This window comes from Calliopsis andreniformis, chromosome 5 (genome assembly GCF_051401765.1).
Source record: "Calliopsis andreniformis isolate RMS-2024a chromosome 5, iyCalAndr_principal, whole genome shotgun sequence".
In the NCBI taxonomy this organism is placed as follows: Eukaryota; Metazoa; Arthropoda; class Insecta; order Hymenoptera; family Andrenidae; genus Calliopsis; species Calliopsis andreniformis.
Genome location: NC_135066.1, coordinates 8,375,275 through 8,401,543, shown reverse-complemented (window position 1 = coordinate 8,401,543; position 26,269 = coordinate 8,375,275). Strand labels below are relative to the sequence as shown.

Here is a 26,269-nt window from a genome sequence, read left to right as displayed (position 1 = left end):
AAAGTGAGAAAACACCAAGTTTCGAAAGGAACTTACACAGATTTGTATGTTATGTACAATCAGTAGGAAAATATTGCCTCTAACGTTTGATCTATTGACCTAAGCGTCATACGCTTATTTCTAAAATCGGGAAAACAGTAACGTTATGCTTTCATCATTGTCGAATATGTAACGCGTATAAAATCTTATTTTTACAATCTAAGTAACTCCGTCTAGATAAGAAGAACTCGATTATTACCAAAATCTACAACAGCGATTCTACCATCGGGACACAAAGCAATGCCCGATGGTCTGTCCATTTCACCCTCACCTTTCCCATACGTACCGAATCTCCATTTTAATATGCCGGCTGAATCAAACACTTGTATTCTATGATTTCTAGAATCAGCTATAATAATATTGCCTTCATCGTCTATTACTAAGCCTTGCGGTCTCAAAAATTGTTTCGAACTACCCGTATATTCACATTCGAAGATACTAGCGTGTATAAAATCGGCGTCAATAATTACCACCCTATGGTTATTAAAATCCGTTGTGACAACGTTACCTTCCGGATTAAATGCCACTCCACGCGGTGAATCGAAATGCTTCCACATGTTCGGAGCTGATTCGTAGCCGTACTTTCGCAGAAACACTCCTTCAGGGCTAAATAACTGAACACGATGATTTCTTGTATCAGATACAACTATTTGGCACTCAGAATTCACCGCCACATCCCATGGATAATTGAATTGTCCACAGTGGCATCCCTTTTCACCAAAACTTAGAAGAAATAAGCCTTCCATGGTTAAAACCTGGAAAAATCAAAATAACATATAGACCATGTATCAATATTTTAATCTGTCATATCACTAAATGAGTTGGCGAGTTAAAAGAACTGTTAAAAGCTCAAAATTAGCCACTTTCAAATCATTTAAAGACTACAGTCAGACTTAAAAGTGAGTATACATCTTATACAAATAAAGTTCGTACATTACTTGCATGTATAGCATCTTATCTGAAATTTAGGTAGTATTATGAATAGATGTACAAGATAGATGAAGACATATAAAATTAGTAGAATAAATTCTGTGCTTTCAAGGTGTATACTTCACTTTTGACTCTCACTGTATATGTACAATGCATAGAACTACACCTTGAGATGTAATATCTCAAAATGTGGTTTCTGGACATGCACTATTCTTCAACTCACCAATTCAATTAATATTCTTACTTGTATACGATGGTTGTCCTTGTCAGCTACAACTATACGACGACGGGCATCGACCGCTACACCAGCAGGGCGATCGAATTGTCCTGGTGCAGTACCATGAGTACCAAACCTTCTGACGAAAGAACCATCTTGTCGATATATTTGAATGCGGTTGTTGGACCTATCTGCCACTATTATGTGACCCTCTCTGTCGCATGCTATGCCCCAAGGACGACAGAGATTGTTTTGCGAGTCACTATCGTTTCCAATGATCTTCAACGAATGCGTCGATAAATCAGATTTATGATTTATCCTAACTGTAACTGGAAAACTATTCGAAGGAACTGGTCTTCCACGTGGTATTGAAACTACAGATGCTGTAGTTGTTTGTTTGAGAAACGACTGTGGCGATGGTTCGAGGTTCCCTCGACCTTTAACAGCTCGTCGATCGCCTATTGGACCTGGATTATTCAGTACAACTGCTCCAAGGTTTGCTATAGCGTTAAGTATTGTCCCTTCCAAACTATTGAAAGAAATCCAGTTTTCTTCTTGCGAGGGAAGAGACTGTCGACATTGGCGAATTTGAAAAACCTGTGAGTAAAGAGAGTATATTACAAATCTTAAGAATTATTAAATATTAGTAGTCAATTTCTCATAAATACCTCAGCTGAAGCCATGTCCTTAGTAAGCAACAAATTTAATGGACTATTGGCAAGGATTTTGGACTCCATTGCTTCGCTAAGTTTATCAGCGGCTCGTGATAATCGGGCTAGGCCACTTCTAAGTCCTTCATCTCTAGCTTTTAAAGCCGCCAGCTTCAGTAGTCTAGCTTTTTCGATTTTATTTAACAATTCCTTTTCTCTCGTTTCCAAAGCAGACGTTATTCTTCTGACACATAGTATCACATCTGCGGTTGCTTGCCTTGCTTTTTGTTCCAGAATTTCTGCTGCTATCTAGAGAGGCAAATGATCACAATTTAAACATTGTAGGAAGATATTATAATATTGAGAAGGTATGTATTAGTATATACAAATACTGTACTTGTACAGCATCTAGTTCTTCTCTGAGAGCACTAATTCCAAGTTTTGCTTCTTGTAAAACTTGACTTGCTTGCATTCCGGCACCCTCAACAGCTTCAATTAAATTTACCGTTATGTGGCCGTGATGATGATGAATGCCACAGTCACTACAAAGGGGTTTACTGCACGTTTGACAGTACAATTTTTGAGCGTCACGATGTACATCGCAGAATAGAGGCAATCCTGTAGAACTCAGGTTCGGAACGTTGATTATCGGAGGACTTGGTATATCTGGAAGTGTCTGCATTGGATTATGTTTATCCTCATAACTCAGCTCCATAGAATTCTGCATAGAAAGTAATCATTTATTTTAGTCACAAGCAGTATTATTAAAAAAGGTCGGTTTCATATACGTATCTATGACTGAAAAGCAAAAGAACATAAGTCACGTTTTCAAAAAATTGGAATTTGCCTTAATTAAAAACTATGAGATGGAATTTATACTTTTGATATAATCAGATTAGATTAAAAAAACTGAGTCCTTAAAAATCGAGAATATAAGATGGATGTCTATCAGCATTAAGATTCAAAATTTTGACTTGCCAATACATGACCTAAACACATGACCTGAGTCGTTTTGTTTTACAACTACAAGTATAAGATTGAAAATAACGCTTATACAACAATTGCTTTTTACGAAACTTATAATTAACCCTAGCCGAATAATGCCAATCTTGAAGAACATCATCATTGTTCAAGGATGCTCGGACAAAATTTGATCAAATTACATTTCAGGATTGAAAGACATTGAGAAAATGAATTTGATACTAAAAGTTGTGATTCTAAATAGATAATAAATGTCAGAATGAACTGGGGTAAATAAAAGTCGCAAGAAAAGCAAAGCCAGACAAAGAGGTCTTACGCAGAAGAATGCCCTTGACTTCGCGAAACTTGGAAATAAAATCAATAAAAAAGAAGTAGAACGAAAACCAGACATTGTCAGGATACAATTATGATTTGTCTAGAAAAGGGGGAGGGGGGGTTATATTATGATATACAAAAAGGAACTGAAGCACAGAATAAACTATTTCTGGTGGAGAGGGTAAGATCCTCGAGAACTGGTGATTTGCTTATCGAATTATGTCGTCAATGCGATGCTGATGATATCTGTAATCTAATGGAAAAAATCCTTTGGTGGGGGGGCACATATTGGGGCGGAACTGAGAGATATCGATCCATTGGCCACCACTATCTCCACTATACTCGCCGGCTACTGATCTACCCAAAACGCGTCAATGTAAAATAAAAATTTGTTTTACTTGTTTTCGAATACTCTACATATACTAGAAAAAACAACTAGTAAAGACCTACACAATCAATCTAAGGAGAGAAGATTAATCAAAGTAAATGTGCTTACCATATGTCGATTCGAAGAACATGATTCGCAAATTGTATCAGCGCAATCTTTACATGTGGTACTATTCCTACTCTGTGAAAATTGAATATTATAGGAAGCCAGATCATTGAAACTATCGCCATTTACAACTTGAAGCAGGTTATTAATTAAGGAGTCGACGTTAAGGTCATCCGGAGATTGACCATAACATTGAGAATTTGTGCTGCTTCCTGAGGAGGCAGTACTTGGTGAACTTGCGTTGGAACAACCAGACTTAATGTATTGCCATGGGTATTTATTTGTCATCTGTAAAAAATATAAAAATATATAGTAATATATAGTAATTAATATATAGTAATAAGATATTAAGTGTTGGAAATTCTTAAGAAGCTTGAAAATTAAGAAACGAATTAAAAATTTTAGTATTACTATCAAATTCATACCTTACACAGTAGATCTGCATTCATATCATGTTCCTGCTCTCGATTATCTTCAATGAATTTGGAGAAGAACTTCGTCGCATAGTTATAATTTTTACCATGATTCATCGTGAAATTATTGTATAATTCAGTGTCTTACGAGAATCTGGTATTAAGAGATCTAGTCGTGATAATTTCACCTAGAATAAAAGTTAAAAATTAATATGCAGTAACGTTAATAAAGGTAAATAATAGATAAATTATAATTATACATCATTTTGAACGTGGTGCATATATAGTGCAGAAAGTTAGACAGAAATTTAAATCGAACCGGTTTTAAAGAGTTGGAGAAACAGTATTTTGAATCATATGGATGACCCTTTTTCCAGTTTACTTTTAAACACCCCTACACAGTTAATTCAAGGTCATCTCACGAGTCCCGTGTAGGGAAGAACCGTGATACTCTCTTTAGTTTAGGGATCGAGAAATAGGGTCCCACTTCCATTGGTAGAACCTCGCAGAAATCAATAACAGCAGGAAATTCTACGTATCTCTTACACGTGTAATAATATTTTCAGTTAAATATAATTCTCATACGAAGCAAGCAAGCCTAGTTTTTACGATTCATATTGGATTTCTCTTTCCCTCTTTTGTATTCAATCTTTCTTGCTCTACAGGAACATCTGCTACAAATATGTATCTGTAATTTGTGTATTTAGAAAATTTAATCAAATTTATTTCTTAAAATGATGCTAGCTGTACTAGACGAACAGCTCATAGCAAACAGAGTTAATAGCCTATAACTATTATTATTTTGATATCTGCAATCGATCCTTTAAACGTGTCCTACATTTTTATTAGCATCATACATATTACAGAAAACAAAAAACGTAACAGGAAAATGGCTATAACTGCACGTACACTTTTCTTTATCTCTTAAGTACTACTTTTATGAAACAAGCGCGTGAAAAAAAAGTAATAACTTTATAGGGTGTAACTATCCAAATCGTTTACAACAAAAATCTATTAAATTACTAATAAAAGAATTCGATATTATTGAAATATCTCTATTCTATAACGACAAAATTAAAAATATCTTAAAGAACTAGTTTATAAACCCATATGATGCAATAAAATGTATGTTACGGCTAATTTTTCAAATATAGCCTGAATTAACATTGATTTGAAATGGAAACGCTACATTTTAGCCTGCAAACTTTTCCTGTTTCCTTTTTCCAGCAGCTGGTCTACAGCAGTTAGAGGGTGCTATCCTTGAAATCGCCATGGCGACCAAGGTTAGACCTGCTATTCTTTCCAAGGGTCAAAAAGAAAGGGAAAGTGAAGGATTTTCTATGGACCTGAGAAACGTGCAACAGAAATTTGGAGAGCTTAAAGCGGAAGGTAAGTAGAAATAGTGGATGATAAAACTAAGTAATAATGTATTCTGACATTTTTAAAAATAAAACTAGAAGGAAGTAATAAAAATAAATACTTCGTATAAAATAGAACAATTAAGACTGATTATTATAACTTTATACCTACAATATAATGATGAAAAATCGTACTTAAGAAACGTGTCTAAAAGTTTTTAAACAAATTTATTTTTCGCTATAAAAATAAAATTTCTATTTCCATTTTAAGTAAAATCATGAAAATACAAATTCTCTTGTTTCAAAGAAACTTGTTTCATAATTTTGTTAATGCACGGTATATTTTATACAGTATTATTATAAATATTCATGCCGAAATATGCAAATGCGTGTTCAGTACATTTCGGAACACTAGAGATGAAACGTTTTTGTTTCTCTCCAAACTCCATGACAGGACTCATTCCTGACAAGCTGCATACGCATTAATAATGTATAATAGAAATATTTTGTATGTGTAAATTTATATTAAATATTGCTATTAAAATTCTATTAAATCAAGATTCCTGTAAATATTTCTTAAAAATTAAACTATTACAGTGAAAACGAACAGGCTTACTGATTTCGTTTTCACTATCGTTGGCACCGCACTCTCTCTATCACAGATACTTTCTCTTTCGTTCGAATTTCAATGTCGTCCGAGAAGAACACCTTACAGCATAAACACGAAAACAAACGTACACAAGTGACCTATGACAAGTGGAATTTGAAATTCTGATTCCTAATCTATCGTTAGTAGTATAATCATTGTTATACATTAAATACAAAAAAAAAAATATTGATTCATATTTCCATATTAACTTACAGTTTCATACGAAAATGAATTTTTACTTACTGCTCCAGAATATTAGAAACAAAATCAAAATTTGAGTACTGAATAATTTTCACTATTTACGTCTTACGAAAAAAGGAAAGTAAATAGGATCGGATAATGCCATATAATACAAATATATTTTCCATACCTTCACCCCTATTAAACTCTACGCAAAATACTAAACATTCATTATGTTTCACTTAATTTCAGCAACAAGTATCACTAAATACGTCTTTCAAAACTGTTTTATACAGTTTTGAAATAATAGAGCAGCACAAGAGACCCCGATATGTACGTATATAGGTACAATATCAAAACACAAATATACTTCTAAGTAATCACAAGAATTAATACGTAAACTCACAGCAATTGGCGCATTAGATTATCGATATTCGACACGTGTTTGTTGAACGAAATATCACGAGACACGTTGAGCCTCCAATACACGCTGAACTCCTGAATTCGACTACTCGACTAAATCCCGTTGAAACTCGAAGCAACACCCCTCCGTTCTCCCCTCTCTTTCAGTAAGCTAGCAAGCTTCCCTCGACCAATCGAGAGAATGCATTTTTACCCCTCATTCGAATCGGTTATTCACACCCCCGCACTACCCTCTTCCATTAGAAGCGGCAACAATTTCTTCCTTCCTTACCATTCCTATTTACTACCGTTATGTTTACTTCTTACTATCTTTTTTCTTCTACGATTATTACTAATACAACTGTGACAATGAATTATTTCAGTATAGCTATTGCACGATAACTCTCATGCTTGATATTAAAATTAAAATAGCAGTACCAGATGATAGAAAAACATACGCTATCCACAGAAATACTTAAATATGTTTATTTATGAGCCTCATGAATTCTTTAAAATATTCAAATTAATATTGGAGTACAATAAAATCGGTAGTTTAAATCTATAAATGGAAATAAGTAGATAAATAATAATGAAGTCGGTAGATTATAGTTATATCACACTTAATTTTGATAAACTTTTGACCAAACATAAATAGGCATAAATAACAAATTTGGAATTGTTAAAACATTTATCACTGGCACAACTACTATTACAATCACTGTTACTATCAGTATTACTATTATACTTAACAACTTTCTACATACATTTATATGTAAATATGCTCCAATGTGTCTCGATCGTCTACTTTGTTCTACGAAACGAACCGTAAATCCATGATACTTTTCCAAAAGAGTCTAATTGCAGCACAGAATACGCACGCATCGGTGTAACTACGTAGTCAGTCATCCGATACAACAATTTCTGTGTAAGAAGCAAAAGAGCGCGTGCGCCGCGAAATCATGAATGGAGCCACCGCTCAATGCGAGTCCAGCTACACGATCACAGTCATATTCTACTTTTATTTATATCCCTCCAACGACGACCTTCAGCCAAAGTGGGGCTAATCTAGCAAATCAGGTTCTATTCTGCAAAGGAACAGGTGCAATCTCGGCATTACAAGCTAAAGGTAATCACTCACTGAAGACAAATAAAAATATAATCAATGAACAAAAGTGAGTTATTTACATCTGTATACCAAATTTTGTTTTTCCAAGCGTAAAAGCTTGTAAGCAATCGAAAGCTTCAAGTTTTCCTCTTCAAATGAGACAGACATATTTCTGTCAATTCTCTAAGAGACTCCAAAATGTACGTTTCATTGCATTTTTGTTTAAAACGATAACTGTTTTTTGGAATTATTATCTTAGTGAGTTAATGTTATTACTAGAAATAGTAATCTAACTCAAGAGTTAACGCAACATAAGTTTATGAATGAATGGCTTGGGCGTAAGGATCACGTGGCAAAGCGCTTCAGCGCTTTAACGATCGAGAACATCCCTCCCTTCTCGACCATTATCACACCCTCTCCTTTTTCTTCTGATATGATAAAGTCAAGGCAGCATACTGAATCATGGTTTAGTAAATATGTCTGTACGTGACTAACATGATTCAACTAAATTTGTATTGCAAAAAGATTTACTAGCATTGAATAGCAGGTATTTTTTAAAAGCACTTAGATATGTAAAATATTTAATAAATGTCAAATTTTCTATATTTAAAACGTTCTTGTAATCTTCACTGTAGGTTTTATATGCATAATACAATAAGGTTTTATGCTAGGTGTTCTTGAATGAGCGAACTTCTATGGACAGAAATGAAATGTAGTGAGGGCTATGTATAGGTATGTATATGCAAGTACGTACATATACATACTTTCTACTCCCACGCTTTATGTGCGGGCGTCGCGACGGAGGCGTCATAGCATTTTGCTCTTGCGATGACCTTGGCAGCACCCACGTGCCAAAAGAGACCACCGAGCGGGGGTGTTCGTTCATCGATGTTCCAACCACTCTTGATTTTCCTTGCTGCTCGTATTTCGTACACGTTACACAGGAAGAGCATGCGTACTTCAAGCAAAAATCCATTACGGTGATACACGAACAGTTGTACAATTTTCATTTATGCAAATGTATTAGGGTCTTGTATCAACCTGTATATTTACTAAAATATGAATTACGTAATTTTTAACAAACACAGACGAGCCACTGTACACAAGCATTTTATTCATGAAGAAAAGAAAAGGAAATGATAGATTCTTATTGTGTTTTATTGTTTAGTGCTCTTATTATCAATCTTTATAGTGAAAAAGTATTGAATACTCAATACCCAGTATTTAATACCCAGTACTTATACTCGATATCCAATTTCCAATGCCTGATACATATTTCATCACGGTTAACTCACTAGTTACCTGCTCTAAGCTTCATGACACGAAGAAAAAGGGCTTACATACTACATGATGTGTAGGTTACTAATATAGACGAAATCCTGACAATAGTGACTAATTTCTCAGAGGATAAAATGTAGTGAATAATCTTTCACAGTTTGACATGAGAAAATCCTCAACGCTCAAGATCTCGAGACTCAAAACAATATGTTTTATACAATTCGATCTAAAGCAGAGATGCTCAAATATTACTGAGGTAAACGCAAACCCTGAGAGGTATGTTTCATGCTCACTGACTTTTACTGTTGTGAGTTGGACTATAGTATAATTAAATCCCACTACCTGAACCTGCGAATGTACTAGAATTCACGAACTATTTGCCTACAGCATGGAAATTAAATTTTCTAGAAATCGTCTGTTCGCATACTGTTTTTGATATTTACGGAAAAGTCAAATGATAAATTAAGGTGATAAAAAGTTTTCAATCAGTGTTCGTTATGTAATCGTACAAAAAGAGCAAAAATTTTTGTAATTGGAATATATTCACTTGTGTAACATGCACAGGGCTCTGAGGCGAATAGAGGTTACAGGTTAGAGGCTTCAGGAAGATCACAGCTTCCTCCCGAACTTAGGATGGTGGGGGTTCGTATGTTAAGCATGTTGCGTGGCATCAATTGGCCTTGAACGTGCTCCTAGGCGCCTACGCTCGCCTTCGAGGTGCCTCAACATCTCTATTCTAAACCACAGATATTTAACATAGCGATTTTGAAGCCAGAATGCTTTTTTTTGGCACCCCGTGCTCGTGAATACTAGTATAACCTGCTAAGAACCTGAAGAACTAGATGGCAAATAGATGGATTAAGGCATAAGAAACACAGCTCAATTTGCCTGCGTTACCCTTATGGAAAAACAATTAAATTTATACATATGTACACTGATACGCTCGTAACTTGTAATCCCATACGAATCTTCCTACAGTTCCTACGTGACCCGATACTTGGCATCTGATGATTTACTATTGTTTGTCTGTGGGCTGTCTCAGAATGATCTCAAACTATCTCGTGATGCTCAGGTGTCTCCACGAGGTGCAACATCAGTGAAACATTGGACAACAGACTTCCTCGACCAAAATCAATAGGACAGGCGCATGTCGTCCTGGACCTGCAGGGTCCGTGCGATTTAAATTCGTGAGCATTTCTCTGTGAACGACTATAGAGCTACACAGGACTGACATCAGAAGCAAAAAGGTTATAGATACAGAAGCAGACCTATCTAAAAAACAGGAACTGGCACATAAATTAAGATAGTAACGAGAAATAGGATAAAATTGAAGGTCAAATTATTCGAACCATGTGAAATACCCAGATGACATATACTCCACAATGCTTAAACAGAATGCCAGAGAAATCGGTAGCTCTTCAATAGAGTTCTTTCAGAAGAAGAGAAAATTCGAGATTCATATGTGTACTCTGAGAAGACTGGTAAGACAAAAGGAAATTACTGACTGAAGGATGTTAGGAAACCTGGCATACCGACATTAAAAAAATAACCATTTATTGTTAGACAATTTAGGGGATCATCATGTTAGGAATAATTAAGAATTTGGGTATCAATTGGTATGGAGAAATGTACGGTGCTTGCAACAATATCATACATATACTTTATGGATTGACCCTCAGATGGTGGATGGTTTACGACGCGATTATACAGGACAGTATGCCTGGGTCTGTTTGGACTCAGGTATCGCCAGCCGAGGGTTAATCTGCTGATTGGCAGGTATAAAGGATTCACCTCTCTTAAATATTTATTAGCTCTCGTACAACGCCCATTTTCTTAACAGCGAATACTGAAAAATGATTCATTTGTTGTTCATGGAATCTTCTCCACTTTGGATATTTTTCTTAAGTTCTGGTATAGTTTATTGCAACAGATTCTTTCTATAATTGCTGAGCTTACAACCGCAATTCTTGTTCAATCCTCCGAACAACCGTTTGTTCGTGTAACCATCTCAAACTGTACATCATACTTTTCCTATGGCGTTTTGCCATCGTATCGCATTGGTTTCACCGTGTATCCTAAATTCAAACATGCTCATTTTGCTCCTCCACAACGTTTTTTTTCCTACTATCTTGTAATTGATTCTTTACTACCCAATGAAAGGCGCAACTTCTAGGACGCCAAAGTTTAATCGTTAAACTTGTACCTTCACAACATTAACCGATAAAACAAAGTTGTGAAGCTTGTGTCAGATAAATTTATTGATTTGTAATGTGTAACAATTTAAAATTGAAAAACAAGCGTTTCTTGCTATATGTGCTGTGTAGAATATATTATACTCAATACGTACTATACTTCGAGCAATTTGCGTGTATGTTATTTTGATAAATCATAAGAAATTTTTGAATAATTATATTTTAACTTTATTTTTTGAATGATAATACTTTATTTTTGAAATACTTAAATCAGTAGTAAATCAACTTTTAGATTTATTTTTACTGCATATGTTTAATATACATATCACTGTATAATTAATAATAAAGATAATTATATAATTATGTTTTTTTTAATTTATTAGTAATCCTTCATTATTACAATTTGTGTATTTTTTCTGTTTTATGTAATATACAATGTAGATACGTAAGTACGTAAACTCTCTTTGTTATTCTAACCTATAATTCAGAGTAAACAAGTATTAGATGCTATGAAATAACAGATTTACTGTAATTTATTTAAGGAAGTAATAAATGAGTTTCAGATAGGTACTTGTGTAATTAAGATTAAAATAAATAATACGTATAATCATTGTTTGAAGTCATTTATCAGATGTTTGTAGTGTTTCAAACTTACACAATTATTGGAAAGGCTCCAGCACTCCTGCTTCAAACATGGTACGATTTAAAATAAGAAATAGACAGTATTTGTTTATAATTTCAATAATATTTTGTTACAGTTAACATCTACATGTGAAAAATCATCAGTATTGCAAGAAGAGAATGGAGTAGAATCACAGAATTCATGTATAAGTGAAAGTCCAATTACAGACTTAAATAAACAGAATAAAGATGAAGCAGAAGAAATAGAAAATACTGATGCTAGTACAATAAAGGATAACAAAGATATAAAAGATGCAGAAACATCATACTCATACAACTGTATTCAATATAACTGGATTAATGCACCAAAACTTGTGTGTGAAGCAAGTAGAGAATATCAGCCAACTGAAATGTGTGAAAATTTTACAAAGGGTTGCCAGTGGTCTCCAGATGGAACATGCTTGTTAGTTCCTTCTGAAGATTTTAGAATAAGAGTTTATGAACTTCCGAGGGAATTATACTCTGAGAAAATTTCTCAATTAGAATCCACGAATTTCCCAGCAGCATTGACCATAAAAGAAGGAGGACTTATATATGATACTTGTTGGTATCCTTTCATGAATTCCTGGGATCCTGCAACTTGCTGTTTTTTGAGTACAAGTAGAGAAAGTCCTATACATTTATGGGATGCTTTTAATGGTGAATTACGGGCAACGTATAGAGCTTATAATCAGTTAGTATCGTAAATATTTGTCTCAAAAGCATTTTTACATTAAGGCAATGCCAACTTTTGAATATCATATTTCATACTCTTTTTTTTTACTGTATTAGAGTTGATGAAGTAGAGGCATCAATTAGTGCCCATTTCATTAATTCAGGTACGGAAATATGGGCAGGTTTTAAAAACGCTTTAAGAGTTTTTAATGTAGAGCGACCAGGTCGTCAAATCAATACAATTCAGCTCAAGAAAGATTTTCCAAATGCCTCAGGATTAATTTCTTGTATTAGAGAAAATCCAATTATGCCAGGATTAGTTGCTTTTGGGACCTATTCTAAGCTTATTGGTAAATACAGCATATATAATTAAGCGACATTGTATTAATTCATGTTTTTAATTTGTGATTGTGTTTTGAGGCTTGTATAGGGATGGACCACTATGTACTTTTAAAACAGGAAATGGTGTAACTCAAATTGAGTTTAGTGCTTGTGGGACAAAAATGTTCTCAGCTGTTAGACGTAGTAATGAATTTTTATGCTGGGACCTTCGTAATCCAGGTGTTGTACTATATTCTCTTCAAGGACGTCAGTCTGACACAAATCAAAGAATACAATTTGATATTGCTCCTGATGGGAAACAAATAGTATCAGGTATTTTAATAAACAATTACATTTTATAATTACATTATAAGATTTTATAAACTGGTTCAAATGATATATATTTTATGTTATTAGGTGGTACAGATGGCAACATTGTAGTTTGGGAGTTACATCAAGGTACAGAGTATAGAGACCTTAATGTAATGCATAAAATACAATTATCTCGTGATTGTATAAATGGAATAAGTTTACATAAAAGTTTACCAATAATTGCTACTAGTACAGGGCAGAGACTGTGCGATAATACAATGCAATACAGAGACAATAATGTTAGATTGTGGCATGTTGCTTGATCATAATAGTGTGGTAGATATAGATTTGTAATATAATTATACTAATTTGAAATGTTAAATTAAGGATTTTGTATATTTTTTATTATAAAATGATGTGTGACATAATTCTTAATAAAAATTTGAATTGTCAGTTTCTGAAAATTAAAAAATTTTAATGTAAATCTTATAAATTGCCTTGTTCCCCCCCTTATATAAAAAGTACATAAATACGAATTAAAATTAATATTAGGATTAAAAAAATAATATGCCAACAAAACATGCATTATCTTAAAGAACAAATCCACGAGGAGCACAAATGACCAGAAGTATAACTACTTTTTTTGGCATCCACAGTTCAGAACCATATCTGGATGCTACTGAAGACTCTATAAGACTGTTTCTAAAGATTTGAACAGAGGTAAAATAACGAATATAAATGTAATCAAGTTAAAGTCCAGTCGGTAGAGTACAGAAATAAACATGTTGAGACATGTGTGAGGTCCAAGTTTGATGGAAATAATCATTGATAATGATAGCCACCAAAGTAGGCAAATATTTATTTAGAAATAATACATATTTTTTATATGCATCTGTAGTGATTTAACATATGTATTTTTAAATTAATTATACACATAGTTTTGAAAAATTTTTTATTAATGTAAACACATCGTAAATAAAAAACTGCGCCATTTAATGCATAACATACGTTTAACTATTCGAATAAAACAAATTATACCCTAAACAAAGTTACAAAATATATCTAGGATAGTTTCTATTAAATTTTTTGTCTAATTTACTTTGTATTTTACTTTAGCTGTACTTTATTCGTTAGTTTCACAGCTTTGAAAAAATATGATGATTTTACCACATTATTATACACATATATATACATATGCAACAATGCTTATTCATACATACATACATACGTATTTATATATAATACAATATCATTGATAATATATTTCTCTAATTTAAATACAGATAAAATTAATAAATATGCCTACATTTAGAGTTAATATTATTCATTTAAAATAGTATACATCGAAAACAAGATTTCAAACGGTGGGGTAGGTATGCACATACACACTTTGTAAACTCGCCGGAAACGTAGAACGTTAAACTGTTGTGTGCTTATATTTCCAATTGTCTCTTTGTTTTCAAAAACAAACATATTTTTTCCTGTACAGTGAATTTTAGGGAAAATAAAAAAGCAGAAGAAATCAAAACAGAGAGAATAAGATTAGAGTAAACAAAGACACGAAGAAGCATCAGAAGTGGAGAGTGCTTGCTGAAGATGCGCTGTGTGTTACTTGATACGTACTAATGCTTCAAAGTTATCATTTCAATCTATTTGATTGTTTGTAAAGTATCATGTTTAAAGACATTTAATGTCTGTATTAAATCCCAAATGGATGAAGAAATCTACATTAACTTAATCGTTGAAAAGTAGAAAGTACACAGGCAACACTACCATAATTTTAAGATTTTTTTCCTTCAAATTTCTGAACCACGTTGGGGAGCGATGATTGTTTTATTGTTTTAATTTTTTGAGAGATACAGTATCACAGAATGGCTTCTAATATGCAGTCTTTCCCACGAATATTAAAAATGTTACGAGAAACTAGCAATATCAAGGACAGACGCGAATCTTTAACCTATATTCGCAGGTAATATTGCTGACTTTTTGTTCCGAAGTCTCTGTGTACTTTAATTAAGCTCATGCAAGGAAAGCATACAGTACTTCGTTAAATCTGAAATACATTTATTTGTAATGGTTACAAATTCAAATTATAATGCTTTTTTTTAAGTTCCTTAAGATAATGCATCTGTTAATTATCCTATTCAATATTTAAATGGTATATATACTTCAAAACGTAATTACAACACTAGTATTTTATTTTAGCAATAGTAAAAAGTTGGAATCAACAAAAGCCATTAAAGAGGAACAGTATAAAGAGTTATGTAAATTAATTGTCGATGCTTTTGCAAATGGAAATAGTGACATACAAAATGAAGCATATGAGACATTAAATGTTATTATACGAGACTTCAAAGATCATTCTTTAAATTTATTTGAAGCTATGTCACAAATAAGTCAAAAAAATAGGTTTGTTCATAAAATTCTAATCTTAAATAAATAATTGTTGATAGAACCTCAGTTATATAAAACTGTAATTATTATTACAGATTAAAAATTTTGAAATTGTTAGAAGTAGTTGAGGACAATGCTATATCAGCAGTTGCTTACGATGTACATGCTGTGAACTTTTTTAATAATTGTATGTGTACAATACAACCAAATGCAATGCCATGGACAGCACCAACTGCATGTGTTGATAATCTTCAAGTATTGATAGAAGCTGAAAGTAGACCATTATCGGATGACCAAAGATTAGAAGAAGAAACAATTAATTTTTGCATAACTTTGTTAAGAAGATTATATAAAGTGGCTGCGATAACATCAGATACTAAAGTTCAAAGGGTATATAGATAATATTTACAAAATTAAGAAACTAAAAGTAAAATACTAAATGTTTCATTTTTGTAGTTTGACGGACTGTTATTGGACAAAGTAATGGTATTAGCTTATATGGGTCATAAGCGACAACGAGGCCCTGCTTTAAAATTGCTGCAGCAAGCACTTGCTACAAATATAATATCACATGTTCGTACCAAATTAGTAGATGCATGGGCTCGATATAAAGCAGCGTTACAATCCGCGTATTGTAAACGTATGTTACTTTTGGTATCTGCCTGTGAGACAGATTGGGCCACACAATGGAACATTAGTATTCAGTTTCTTGGTGTGGATCTCCATCGCGGGGCCGGTTTAATAAATAACTTACTAAGTGTTGAAGAGAAAGCATTTAAGTCTACAGATACAATTATACGCAGACAAGCATTTCTTTCATGGAAATTATTAGTGGATAATTTTGCTTTGGATCCACAAGAACTTGCTACCGCGAGACGAATAAAATTGTTATGTATTCCATTAAATGCGAAAAACAGTAAAAATGAACTAATTGCATTAACAAAATTAGAAGTTTGGTGGCATGTGATTATTAAGTTATATAAGGACATTTCCAAATTTGTAAATCCTGTGATTACACAGTTCTTAAATTTTTGTTTTGGACCTCTTGGAGATACACCATTGTTATCTTCAAAATGTGACATAATGGCTTCACCAGGAAAAAGATTTTTCAAAACAAAAGTAGTTGCTGTAGATGCTTTATGCCAACTCCTTGTTACAAAGCAAGAGAATCATGTTTTCTCTCCAATATTGGAAGAAAGACTTCCACATTCTATATCCGATTCTGTGTTTCAAGAATGTTATAAGAGTATAATTCATAGTGTAGGGGAAGCTTTGCTTGTACTTAGTCAGCTTACAGATGCAGAAATGAAAAAGAGGTATCAGCTTGGCAAAATATTATGGACAAGTTTAGTTAATTACATACAAGAATCAAAGATGAAAGAAAAGGTTAGTTAATATTTCATAATGACATTCAGTATGATATGTACTTGCTTTTATAGTACTTGACAAAACTATATTACTTTACAGGAACTCATGTATAAAAATATGATACTAGTTATAACAGAACTGACAGATTATGCAGTAGATAAGCTAATGATTAGAGATCTAATTCTGGATACAGTTTTATTCGAAATTGCTGATCTCAGTAAAAATTTCAACTTCCAAGATGATACACTATCAGCATTAATGTTAAAACTCCTACAAATTCCAATACTAAATGAAGCTCAAAGGTAGATATTACTTTATATTATATTTGCATGGCCAACTAAATAGTTACTGTAGTAGTTTGTTTTTTAAACATACAGAGTATGCAAAGGTAAGTGTTGTTTCAACTTTTAAATAGCATCTACATTAGTGATATATTAAAAAAATTAATAAAGGAAATGTTTACCCTTCGGTATTACCGTTTTGATGAGACAATGGATAATAAAATAGTTGAATTTGTAACCCGTGTGACTGTAAACGCGTATATTATTTCACTTCAACGTGCAACGTATCACAAATCTTCATGAAAGTATGTATCAGTCCTTAGACGCGACATTTGCTTCATGCGGGTCCATTAAAAGAAATTAGCCGGGAGAAATTCCCAAAGGAAATTTCTTGTTTCATTTAATAATTTCGATCGGATTGCATGTAGTGCGGCATTAATTTCTACGTATTTGTTATTCTTATGGGAAATGCATGCAAAAAGTATAAAAACCTTTTTGAACTCTTTTTAAGGAATCATTATGATGCAATAAAGTACTTGTTGTGGCAGTGTATTAAATCTCCAAAAGAAAATCAATATTATCTACATGCATTCAAATATTTGAAGAAAGTGTATGAAAGATTATGTACATTATCAAATGTTGAAAATAAGAATGAGTAAGTAAGATGCAGTGAAGAATACTACAAAAATACTTACAGTTGATCTTATTATGTATGTTGTCTATTATTACTTTTTAGCACTGTTATTTTTGAATTATGGCGTATTTTAGCAGAAGTACTCACAAAATATATGGATGACCAACAAGAAATTAACGAAGGAAACTCTATAGAACACAATTTAAAAACTGTTGAATCCATCGTAGTATTTCCATTTATGTACATAAGTTTAGAGAATGAAAAACAGGTGATTCTTTTTATCCTGCTCAATTTTACAAAGAGTATCAAAAAAATCCTGTATGTTGTATATATGATATCTATTTAGGTACAAGAATTATTGAAGGCTTGGAAGTGTCTATACAAACAGTTTGAAATGCGAGCAGATCTGATAGCTACTGTAAAATCTAATGAGATTTTATTAAATATTGCAAATGCTATGGAATTATCTTTAGTGAAAAATGAAAAATCGTGCCATCTTATCATAAACTGTTTAGATACTTTACTGAATACTGTCAACTATAAATTTTTACTGGGTATGGCAACATATTAAATTTGTAATAAAATAAGTAATTATAGACAAATTATATTTAATTTTTCATTACTTCTATTCTATGATTCCAGCACATACAGAAATTTCACCTATAATGCATCTTATTCTAAAACTTACAACTTGTTCTTTGTCCAGTAAAAATAGCAAAGAATGTGAATCCGCTCTCAAAGCTCTTTCTGCAGTGCTTATTACAATTTATGGGCACAATCCTCAGAAAGTAGTATCATATTTGCAAGCTTCTAAGTCAGTAGTTGAACTCATAATCAAATCAGACATAGAATCTCTACATAAAGAAGTAAGTATTTTACATATATTTTTTCATATTGAAATTTATGTTATTAATTATGGGGTATCTTATAATGTGTACTGTTATACTGACAGGTAGCAAATACGTGGGACACTGTAATCAGTATACTTAAAGGACTGAATAAACTTCTAGATTATGATCTTCTTTTATCATATAAAACAGCCATTCTTCACGCTTTAAATCATCCAAATCTTGATATCCAACTTCAAACAGTGTCCTTTTTCGAAATTCGAAATGTTTTAAGTGGTGATGCTAAAGTAATATTGGAAGAAGTAGAGAAAGAAGCAAATAAAAATAAAGCATCAATTGAATCCGACATTATAGAAAAAGATGACCTTACTGAAACGTTGCCAAATCAAGTCAATATGGTTGGTAGCTTTTTAAACAGAGAATCTAATAATTTGAAGAGTACGTTGACGGAGACTGAAAAACGGGATAAGAAAATAATACCTAATACTGATTCACAGGTAAATATCCGTATTATACTTTGGGAAGCACATTACTTACCACATTAATATCTAATATTTAATTTCAGGACTATGTTCTTATCAAAACTGATTTGAAATTCGATGTCGATCGTTTGACCGAACATCAAAAAGAGTCTCTGAAGCGTAGAAGGGAAGATATTCCAGCATTATATAATGACTTGTCCCAATCTTCTTCACAGGATACGCAAAATTTGCAGGAATGGTTTGACAAGAGAAATGTAGGTACTGATGCAGAAAAAACTCCTAAAAAAGACAATTTTTCACTGAAAAAGATTCTGAACTACGATGCAAATAAAGAGAATAAACTTGAAGAAGAAAAATTAGAAGTTACCACTAAACCAAATGTTCAGAATGATATAAAATCAACAGAAAATGTAAAACATAATTTACCCTTGGATTCTACGCCAACTGCAAAAACTACTATAAGCAATAATGAAAATTCTCCTGTTGAAAATACGGATGTAATAGCGGAGAAAACTTGTGACAATTTAGAAGTAAGACCTTCATTAGACAGTGCAGCAAACGAGTTGAGCATTCACTGTGAAGAAGAATTTCCAGACAGTAAAAATAATGATCAGAGATTATCCCCGTCTATCTTAGACCATGGCAAACGACGCAGTCGCCCTGTTATAAGATCTAGTACTTCACCGAAATCGGAAGAAATCGTTAGTAGTCAACCGGGGCAATCAAACTCCGTTCAACCTTTGCAAAGAACGTTAAGACCAAAACTAGTTCAAACGCAACTTAAAATGGTTAATAAGAAAGCTCCAGCTAACATGGTAAATGTATCACTTGAAGAGGACAAGAGAGGTATTAAACGCAAGTCAGTATCAGACAGTGAAAGTGAAGGAATCAATCAACGCCGACGAAGGAAAAGTAATTTATTGGAAAGTGTTAGTGATAGTGACAGTTGTAAATCTACAGAAAGTGACAGTACAGTGAAGTATATAGAAGAAATGATAGAGGTTGCAAACCTAAGTCAACGTACTAAAAATGAAATATCTCGATTACGTATAAACATGGTATTTGATAGTCCTTTAGCCAATAGTCGTCGATCCAAGGGTTTCGAAGATAAAGAAGTTAGGAAGCATTCACCTGAAACCAAAGGCACGAAACTGAGAGTTGGAGATCAAAAGACTGGAGATCCTGGTAGAAGAACTCCAAAAAACAATGACAAAGAACCGAATAATGTTCAGCTTACAAATAAAAAAGGGAGGCAAACAAAGACAAAAGTAAAAATAGAAAAGAACAACAAATTGAATAAAACTGAAGACACAAAAAAAGTTTCGCAGAATAAAAGAAATGAATTGGAAGAAAAAAAGAAATCAGAAGACGAGAAAAAAAGAGAAAGCGCACATGCAGAATCAAAAATTGTTGCTTCAACAAGTACAGCAGCATTTAACGATCATGTATCAAATAATGGAATACATAGCACGGATGTTGATTTAAATGAGGATATCACACATGATCAAAATAATAAATCAGTTAACGAAAAATTGCAGAGTCAGTGTGATGTAGGTGACATAGTAGAGAATTCACAAGAGTTGTCCATATTAGAGAAAAGGTGTAATGAAAAGAAGTGTTTTATTAAAATTAATAAAATCAGTGATGTTTCTAATATAATAAAACTTCAAGAAACTGTAAGTGAAGATGACGAAGTAGCAAAAATTGTTTCTAATAACTGTAATAATGATGATGATGAAGTTCCTAAAGATAATGTTAATGGACTTGAAGAAAATACTGAAATTAGTGCTGATAAGCCAAAGAATACAACTCCTGTTAATGAAAACAATGCATTTGATAATGACAAAGATATTTTATTTGAAGAAGAAAAAGTGAATGAAGGACTATCAGCAAAATCTGCCTCTGGATTTTCATCGCCAAAAAGTAATATCAGGCGTCAGTTAAAATTTAAACCGTATTCGCCACAAGGCCGCGCGGCTCATATGCTAGGATTAGTAACAAAGCAGGCAAGAATAGAAAGTGAATGTCCTATTATAAATATAGACGACGATTCTGTAATTAAAAAACCAAAAACCAAAGATTCAGAAAGTGAGACACTTATTGGTAAAAAAGAACGGTGTTACACACTTAAAGAAGTTGATAAGGTAGCAGCATCGTGCAGTAGTCGGCAAGAAAAGATTTTCAACAATATGAGATCATCGGACTATTGCTCATCGCCTCCGATCAAATTATTTTCTAACTTGAAAAATGATGGTGAGAAGATCTTTACAAAAATAGACAAGTCAATGGATTGCACACCCATTGAAACTGACAATGAAGCAGAGAAACCGACTGAAGAAACTTTACTTGAAATGGATGAATTGCCAATGTTGGAGTGGTCAAATGCAAATCCACCTTCGTTAACTGCGTCTCCCAGTGCCAGTATTCTTAAACGAAGTCGTCAAGTTGTTGTGGAACCCGACCCAGAATCTATGACTCCTAATAAGGTACTGTGTTCTTTTAAATATGTAATATAAAATAATTTATAAGATTCTTATAGACCAGTTCTGTCCGAACTTTCTCTTCTAAAAGTGTCACAGTTCAACTGATATGTATCATAATGAATAAGCCTTGGGCCTTTAAGGCCCAAACGTCCAACCACTCTACCCACTTCCCACTTTTACTGACTATTCATGAAGTTATTGCTCCTGTTATTGTCCAAAATTTTGTTACTGTCTCATCAGCCTGCTCTTAATGGAGTTTGGACAGTGCTGTTATAGGCAGTGCAATTGTAGCTATAGTGAACAAATCAGAGGTTCTACCTTAGCTATTGCTCATCTCTAACATATCTGTACAATTATCTGTACATTCTAAGGCATTATTACTATTAAAGGGGCATATGTCCCATTTTAAGTTGAATATATACTGTCTGTCAAAAGTAGGGGACTGCCTGACTATTCTGTTATCTAATATTGACTAATCTTTTTAGCCTTTATCTACATTTAATGTGGTGGCTGTTTCTCTGTAATATCTCTCTTGTTATGTATTAAATTACCAGCAAGTAATATGTTTACTACTCTTTTACTAACTGTATGGGTGTGGTCCCATAGTTTTGGCTAGCAGTGTACTTATTTTTATCCTCATTTTTTACTTTTCTAACTGAAATACGTTCGAATGTGATAAAGTAGACGTTACTTTAATTTTATTACAGAGGAAACGCGTGAGTTTCGCGGATCCTCCAGTTTCAAAGGAAATGGGATATGAAATTAGGAGTTGTGAGTCGCCGCAGAGAGTTACTAAATTTATTCCGCGGGGATTCTTGGGGCGCAAAGATTCACCATTAAGGTTGAAACAAGTTAGGCAGAAATTAATACATATGGACATGGATAAAATGGAGACAGACGAAACAAGTACAGTAGATAATTCCGAAATCGATTTACAGTGCGAAAGAGAAAACGAAATGTTAACAAAAATAGCTGAAGAGCTAGAGTACTCCGAAAGTATTGCAATAGATACTGACACTCAAGCAACTGGCGTTTTTATAGAGAACGAATCAGTAAATGATACTTCTGAACAAATTAGCGGCTGTAATAAAATTGACGTTGATAACTTGAGTGGGGAATTTGAAATTACTCGAGATTCCGTTCTTGTTAAAAATACAGACTTAAGATGCGTAAATACAGTTGAATACAATAAAAACAACAGTACTGTCTCAGAAACATCTAAAAGCTCTAATATTAGCTTAGAAAATACTGAGTTTGAGAACATGGAGACACAGGACGATATATTTAACGGAATAGATGCAAAAGGCGTTAATAATATTGAAGAGAATAAAAACAACAACAATATAACTGAAGTACAAAAAATTTCTATTCAAGATAATTTACTAGATTCTTCCAAACTCAGTATTATAAATGATTCTATTAGAAATCAATCGTTTGAGAAATTCTCTGAAAATCTGGAGGATACCGTGGACACAGAGAATGTAACTGGCTTAAATTCTACAGCAAGTTCCGACGAAATTTTCTGCGGAAGATTAATACGAACCAGTACACAAGCAGCAGAAAATGTGGCAGAACAGGACACTTTACCAGTTACTGATTCAGTATTTGAAAGCTTACCCTTGAGTCAAGATAGTCAAAACACTAGTAACTTTAATGCAGAAATACCAGATCCAGAATTACTAAATTCCACAGAACCCATATATCCAGCGTTGGTATCATGCTCAGAGCCTATTAAAGTTATTATCGGACAATTAACTAATCCGCTTTGGGTGCAACACTTATCTACATATTTTTTGGATAGAAACCTTCAAACTGTCGGCGATCTTGCACAATTGTCTGAACGCGAGATAAACAGAATCCCTGTAAAAGGACATTCAAAAACTGAATTCATAAAAAGTGTCCTAAAATGGTTTGAAAAAACTCATAACTCAACGGAAACAAATAACACATTAAACGCATCTACAGTACCTGGATCTACAACAGAATTTGACGATCAAGCCATGCATGAATCCCCCGAAACAATTCAAAATACACCACCAAATCAAAGAATTCCCATCATTCAAATTACTGACATTGCTTTTGCAACTGATAAGAATACAGCTGAGACAACTCAAGACACAAATATGTCTACTTCGGATGAACCTCTGGACGTATACGAATTAAATACTTGCCCAGCATCACAAGAAATAACATGCGATAATGCTCCAACGATAAATAAGGATGCTGTAACGACAAAAACTGTTGGTACCTGCACTAGTAGCGATACCATTTACTCGGCAACAGGAACGACAAGCAAAGCTACCAAGTCTGTTGCGGCACAAATGGCTTTGGAAGATCTTTTGGATGAAATAGATGTTAATTTAGTATTGGAAAGTGCAGTTAGAAGATGTACTCCGGAGAAAATTCTTTTGCAGTATAAGGTAAGTGTTTTACATTTTGTACGAAACTTTTGTTTAAATGTTTTACGTTTATTCTATCATATCGTAATTGAACCCTTTCCTCGAGAGTCTAAAAGTATACAACAGCTCATCTGTATTTGGCTAACGTTCAGTTTGTATCTTATTGAGAATAGTAAATCGGATGTAATTTCGTTTGAAATAATTATGGTTGCTGAATTTAAAAAAAGAATACATTTGCTTAAACTCTTACTCGAAATACAAAGATGAATTACACTTCGTCGTGTCGTATTAAATTCATAAATGCTCAAAAAATACTACTGTATTTTTTAGAACAAAATGAGACACGTATCACAAGTAGAATTGGAAAGAGAAACCATCAGATTACTTGGCGCTGAAAACAGGAAGAATGGCAATGAAGTAACACTAAAGGCTGCTTGCCGTGCATACGGAGTTAACAAAGTGTTACTCCGACTTCCCGACATTTTTAGTTCAGACAAGCAATTCTTTGTTAAAGTATTAAATGCTTATCGGAAAAAGATAAAAGCAAACGATTGTTTAAACATCCTTGACTTAACCGAAGTGAAGGATGCTGTTGTTGATAAATGTTCGTCGTCAGACCTCGCCGAAATGTTATCGAAAAAATTGAAAGAGGAGGAACAAGAAGGAATAAAAGAACCAATGACTGAATTATCAAGCCTGGACGCCATGCTGAAAAGAATGCCGATGGATGTAATTATTAGTCATACAGTGGCGAATGATGAGCTTATTCCGTCACGCGTTGTTTTAGATATAGCTTTACAAAATAATAGTTCCGCTGACGTAGCCCAGGCATTAGAATCTCAATCGTCCCTTGTTACGAAAAGTGTTTTCGACAAACTTTGGTCTTCCCAATTTGCAACGGAGCATATTGAAGAGCACGTGAAATCTAAAGAAGATTTGTTGAAGATTTTTAAAGCGGTTAGTTCGAAATTGGATTCGCAAGAGCTTTTGCAAGCATTTTATGAGTCTATGAATGTCAAAGTTGCGGTAAAAGGAGAAACAGATTGAAATTGACATATTTGTTGATTGATTTTCGATTCGTATGTACGACTGATATTTATTATTGATACTAATATTAAGCAGAGTGCCGATAGTGATATCTTGTCTCGACATTGCTGTGCTTTGTAAGTTCTTATCGTTCATGAACAAAATTGTACGAAAATCATTTCAGTAATATTACGTTGTAATCTATGATTTGCTTCTAAATTTGTAGTAGAACGCTACGTATATTTAATAAAAGAAAGACAAGTTCTTCTCTTCTGTAACTTAACATTTTAAAAATCTGAATCAATATTGTATTAAATACTGTGAATACTTAATCTGAATCAGTTACATGTATACTTTTATATATATACTTGTTATTAAAGAACAATTCATTTAAACACATTTAGCGTAGTAACAGCTTTATTGAAATAATAAACTCAAAGTCTGCAGTTTCTTTTTTACTTCGTTTCTAGGTTTTGTAGAACATTACTTTGGAACGTTATGTTAGCAATACACATATATTTTTCACATAACAGACATGTATTAACGGGCATATTCATTTTATTGACATTATTTAATATTACAAATAAAGAAGACTAAATAATTTAGTATACGCATATGTACATTTAACGACTAACAAATCCCCTTTTAACCTTTAAGAATAATGTAATGGTTCTTAAACCATATTAAAGTAAAATAAAGTACTTAAATTATCCATAAATTTGACTTTCGTAGAAGTATTTTTTAAATATGTGAAGCTGTAAATATACATAGCTTTGAACGTTGTTTCCTGGCACCGCTCCTGAGTCCTCAAACAAATTATGACTCGAGTGTCTGCTGATTTCGGCTAAATGGGGCGGTTCTTAAACTATCAGATTTCCCAAATCGGTATTAGAGGAAACGATCTCGTAGTCCATTGGAAGTCCCAGCAAAAATCGAACACCATCCATACGAGGTGGGCATTGATAATTCCGGCTAACGTTCGTGTGGCTGTACACGCATCACACACGTGAGCCGAAAACGCAGAGCGATTAACGCGCATATAACGTGGGCAAACGGCGGATTACGAATGGAGCAGTCTAGATCTGTCATTCAGTTTAATCGTTTCCTATGCACTCCGTCGTACCCATTGTCGACCGAGCTCTATAATAATTTAATGGCAGATATAATAAGTTACTTGCTGTCTG

The 26,269-nt window shown here is 33.4% G+C and overlaps 3 protein-coding genes across 4 annotated transcripts; 2 read left to right on the top strand and 1 right to left on the bottom strand.

Annotated features, from left to right (window-relative positions):
* Nucleotides 1-212: 212 nt before the first annotated feature.
* Wech (tripartite motif containing 71 protein wech) lies at nucleotides 213-7,420 on the bottom strand. Its single transcript, XM_076378381.1, has 7 exons — nucleotides 7,392-7,420; nucleotides 4,051-4,226; nucleotides 3,629-3,913; nucleotides 2,234-2,557; nucleotides 1,855-2,145; nucleotides 1,214-1,783; nucleotides 213-794 (listed from the first exon to the last, which is right to left on the bottom strand). The coding sequence occupies exons 2-7, from the start codon at nucleotides 4,153-4,155 to the stop codon at nucleotides 213-215; spliced, it is 2,157 nt and encodes a 718-aa protein (XP_076234496.1). The 5' UTR covers nucleotides 4,156-4,226; nucleotides 7,392-7,420.
* A 4,232-nt stretch (nucleotides 7,421-11,652) lies between these two features.
* Nucleotides 11,653-13,636, top strand: Wdr79 (Telomerase Cajal body protein 1 homolog). 2 transcript variants are annotated; one of them, XM_076378003.1, is made up of 5 exons: nucleotides 11,653-11,898; nucleotides 11,961-12,556; nucleotides 12,655-12,887; nucleotides 12,958-13,191; nucleotides 13,276-13,636. In XM_076378003.1, exons 1-5 carry the CDS (start codon nucleotides 11,896-11,898, stop codon nucleotides 13,491-13,493), a joined length of 1,284 nt encoding a protein of 427 aa, XP_076234118.1. In that variant the 5' UTR covers nucleotides 11,653-11,895; the 3' UTR covers nucleotides 13,494-13,636. The 2 variants fall into 2 exon arrangements, with proteins under 2 accessions (XP_076234118.1, XP_076234119.1); XM_076378004.1 differs by lacking the exon at nucleotides 11,653-11,898 and having other exon boundaries at nucleotides 11,961-12,286; nucleotides 12,388-12,556.
* Nucleotides 13,637-15,041: 1,405 nt separating this feature from the next.
* Nucleotides 15,042-25,766, top strand: LOC143179108 (uncharacterized). The gene is made up of 13 exons (XM_076378148.1): nucleotides 15,042-15,139; nucleotides 15,376-15,579; nucleotides 15,660-15,954; nucleotides 16,021-16,950; nucleotides 17,032-17,234; nucleotides 17,725-17,868; nucleotides 17,950-18,115; nucleotides 18,194-18,401; nucleotides 18,490-18,713; nucleotides 18,800-19,192; nucleotides 19,261-21,663; nucleotides 22,368-24,080; nucleotides 24,390-25,766. The coding sequence occupies exons 1-13, from the start codon at nucleotides 15,042-15,044 to the stop codon at nucleotides 25,104-25,106; spliced, it is 7,698 nt and encodes a 2,565-aa protein (XP_076234263.1). The 3' UTR covers nucleotides 25,107-25,766.
* The last annotated feature ends 503 nt before the right edge of the window (nucleotides 25,767-26,269 follow it).

Bases quoted from the DNA above. Each gene is read 5' to 3' on its own strand.
- Wech (XM_076378381.1), bottom strand. From the start codon at position 4,155: ATGAATCATGGTAAAAATTATAACTATGCGACGAAGTTCTTCTCCAAA. The intron at 2,558-3,628 runs GTAAGCACATTT...CTTTCTATGCAG, and splicing joins GTTCTTCGAATCGACATATG to AATTCTATGGAGCTGAGTTA. The intron at 2,146-2,233 runs GTACAGTATTTG...TTGCCTCTCTAG, and splicing joins AAGAACTAGATGCTGTACAA to ATAGCAGCAGAAATTCTGGA.
- Wdr79 (XM_076378003.1), top strand. The intron at 12,557-12,654 runs GTTAGTATCGTA...TTACTGTATTAG, and splicing joins ACGTATAGAGCTTATAATCA to AGTTGATGAAGTAGAGGCAT. The intron at 12,888-12,957 runs GTAAATACAGCA...TTGTGTTTTGAG, and splicing joins GACCTATTCTAAGCTTATTG to GCTTGTATAGGGATGGACCA.
- LOC143179108 (XM_076378148.1), top strand. From the start codon at position 15,042: ATGGCTTCTAATATGCAGTCTTTCCCACGAATATTAAAAATGTTACGA. The intron at 18,116-18,193 runs GTGATTCTTTTT...ATATCTATTTAG, and splicing joins GTTTAGAGAATGAAAAACAG to GTACAAGAATTATTGAAGGC. The intron at 18,402-18,489 runs GTATGGCAACAT...CTATGATTCCAG, and splicing joins CAACTATAAATTTTTACTGG to CACATACAGAAATTTCACCT.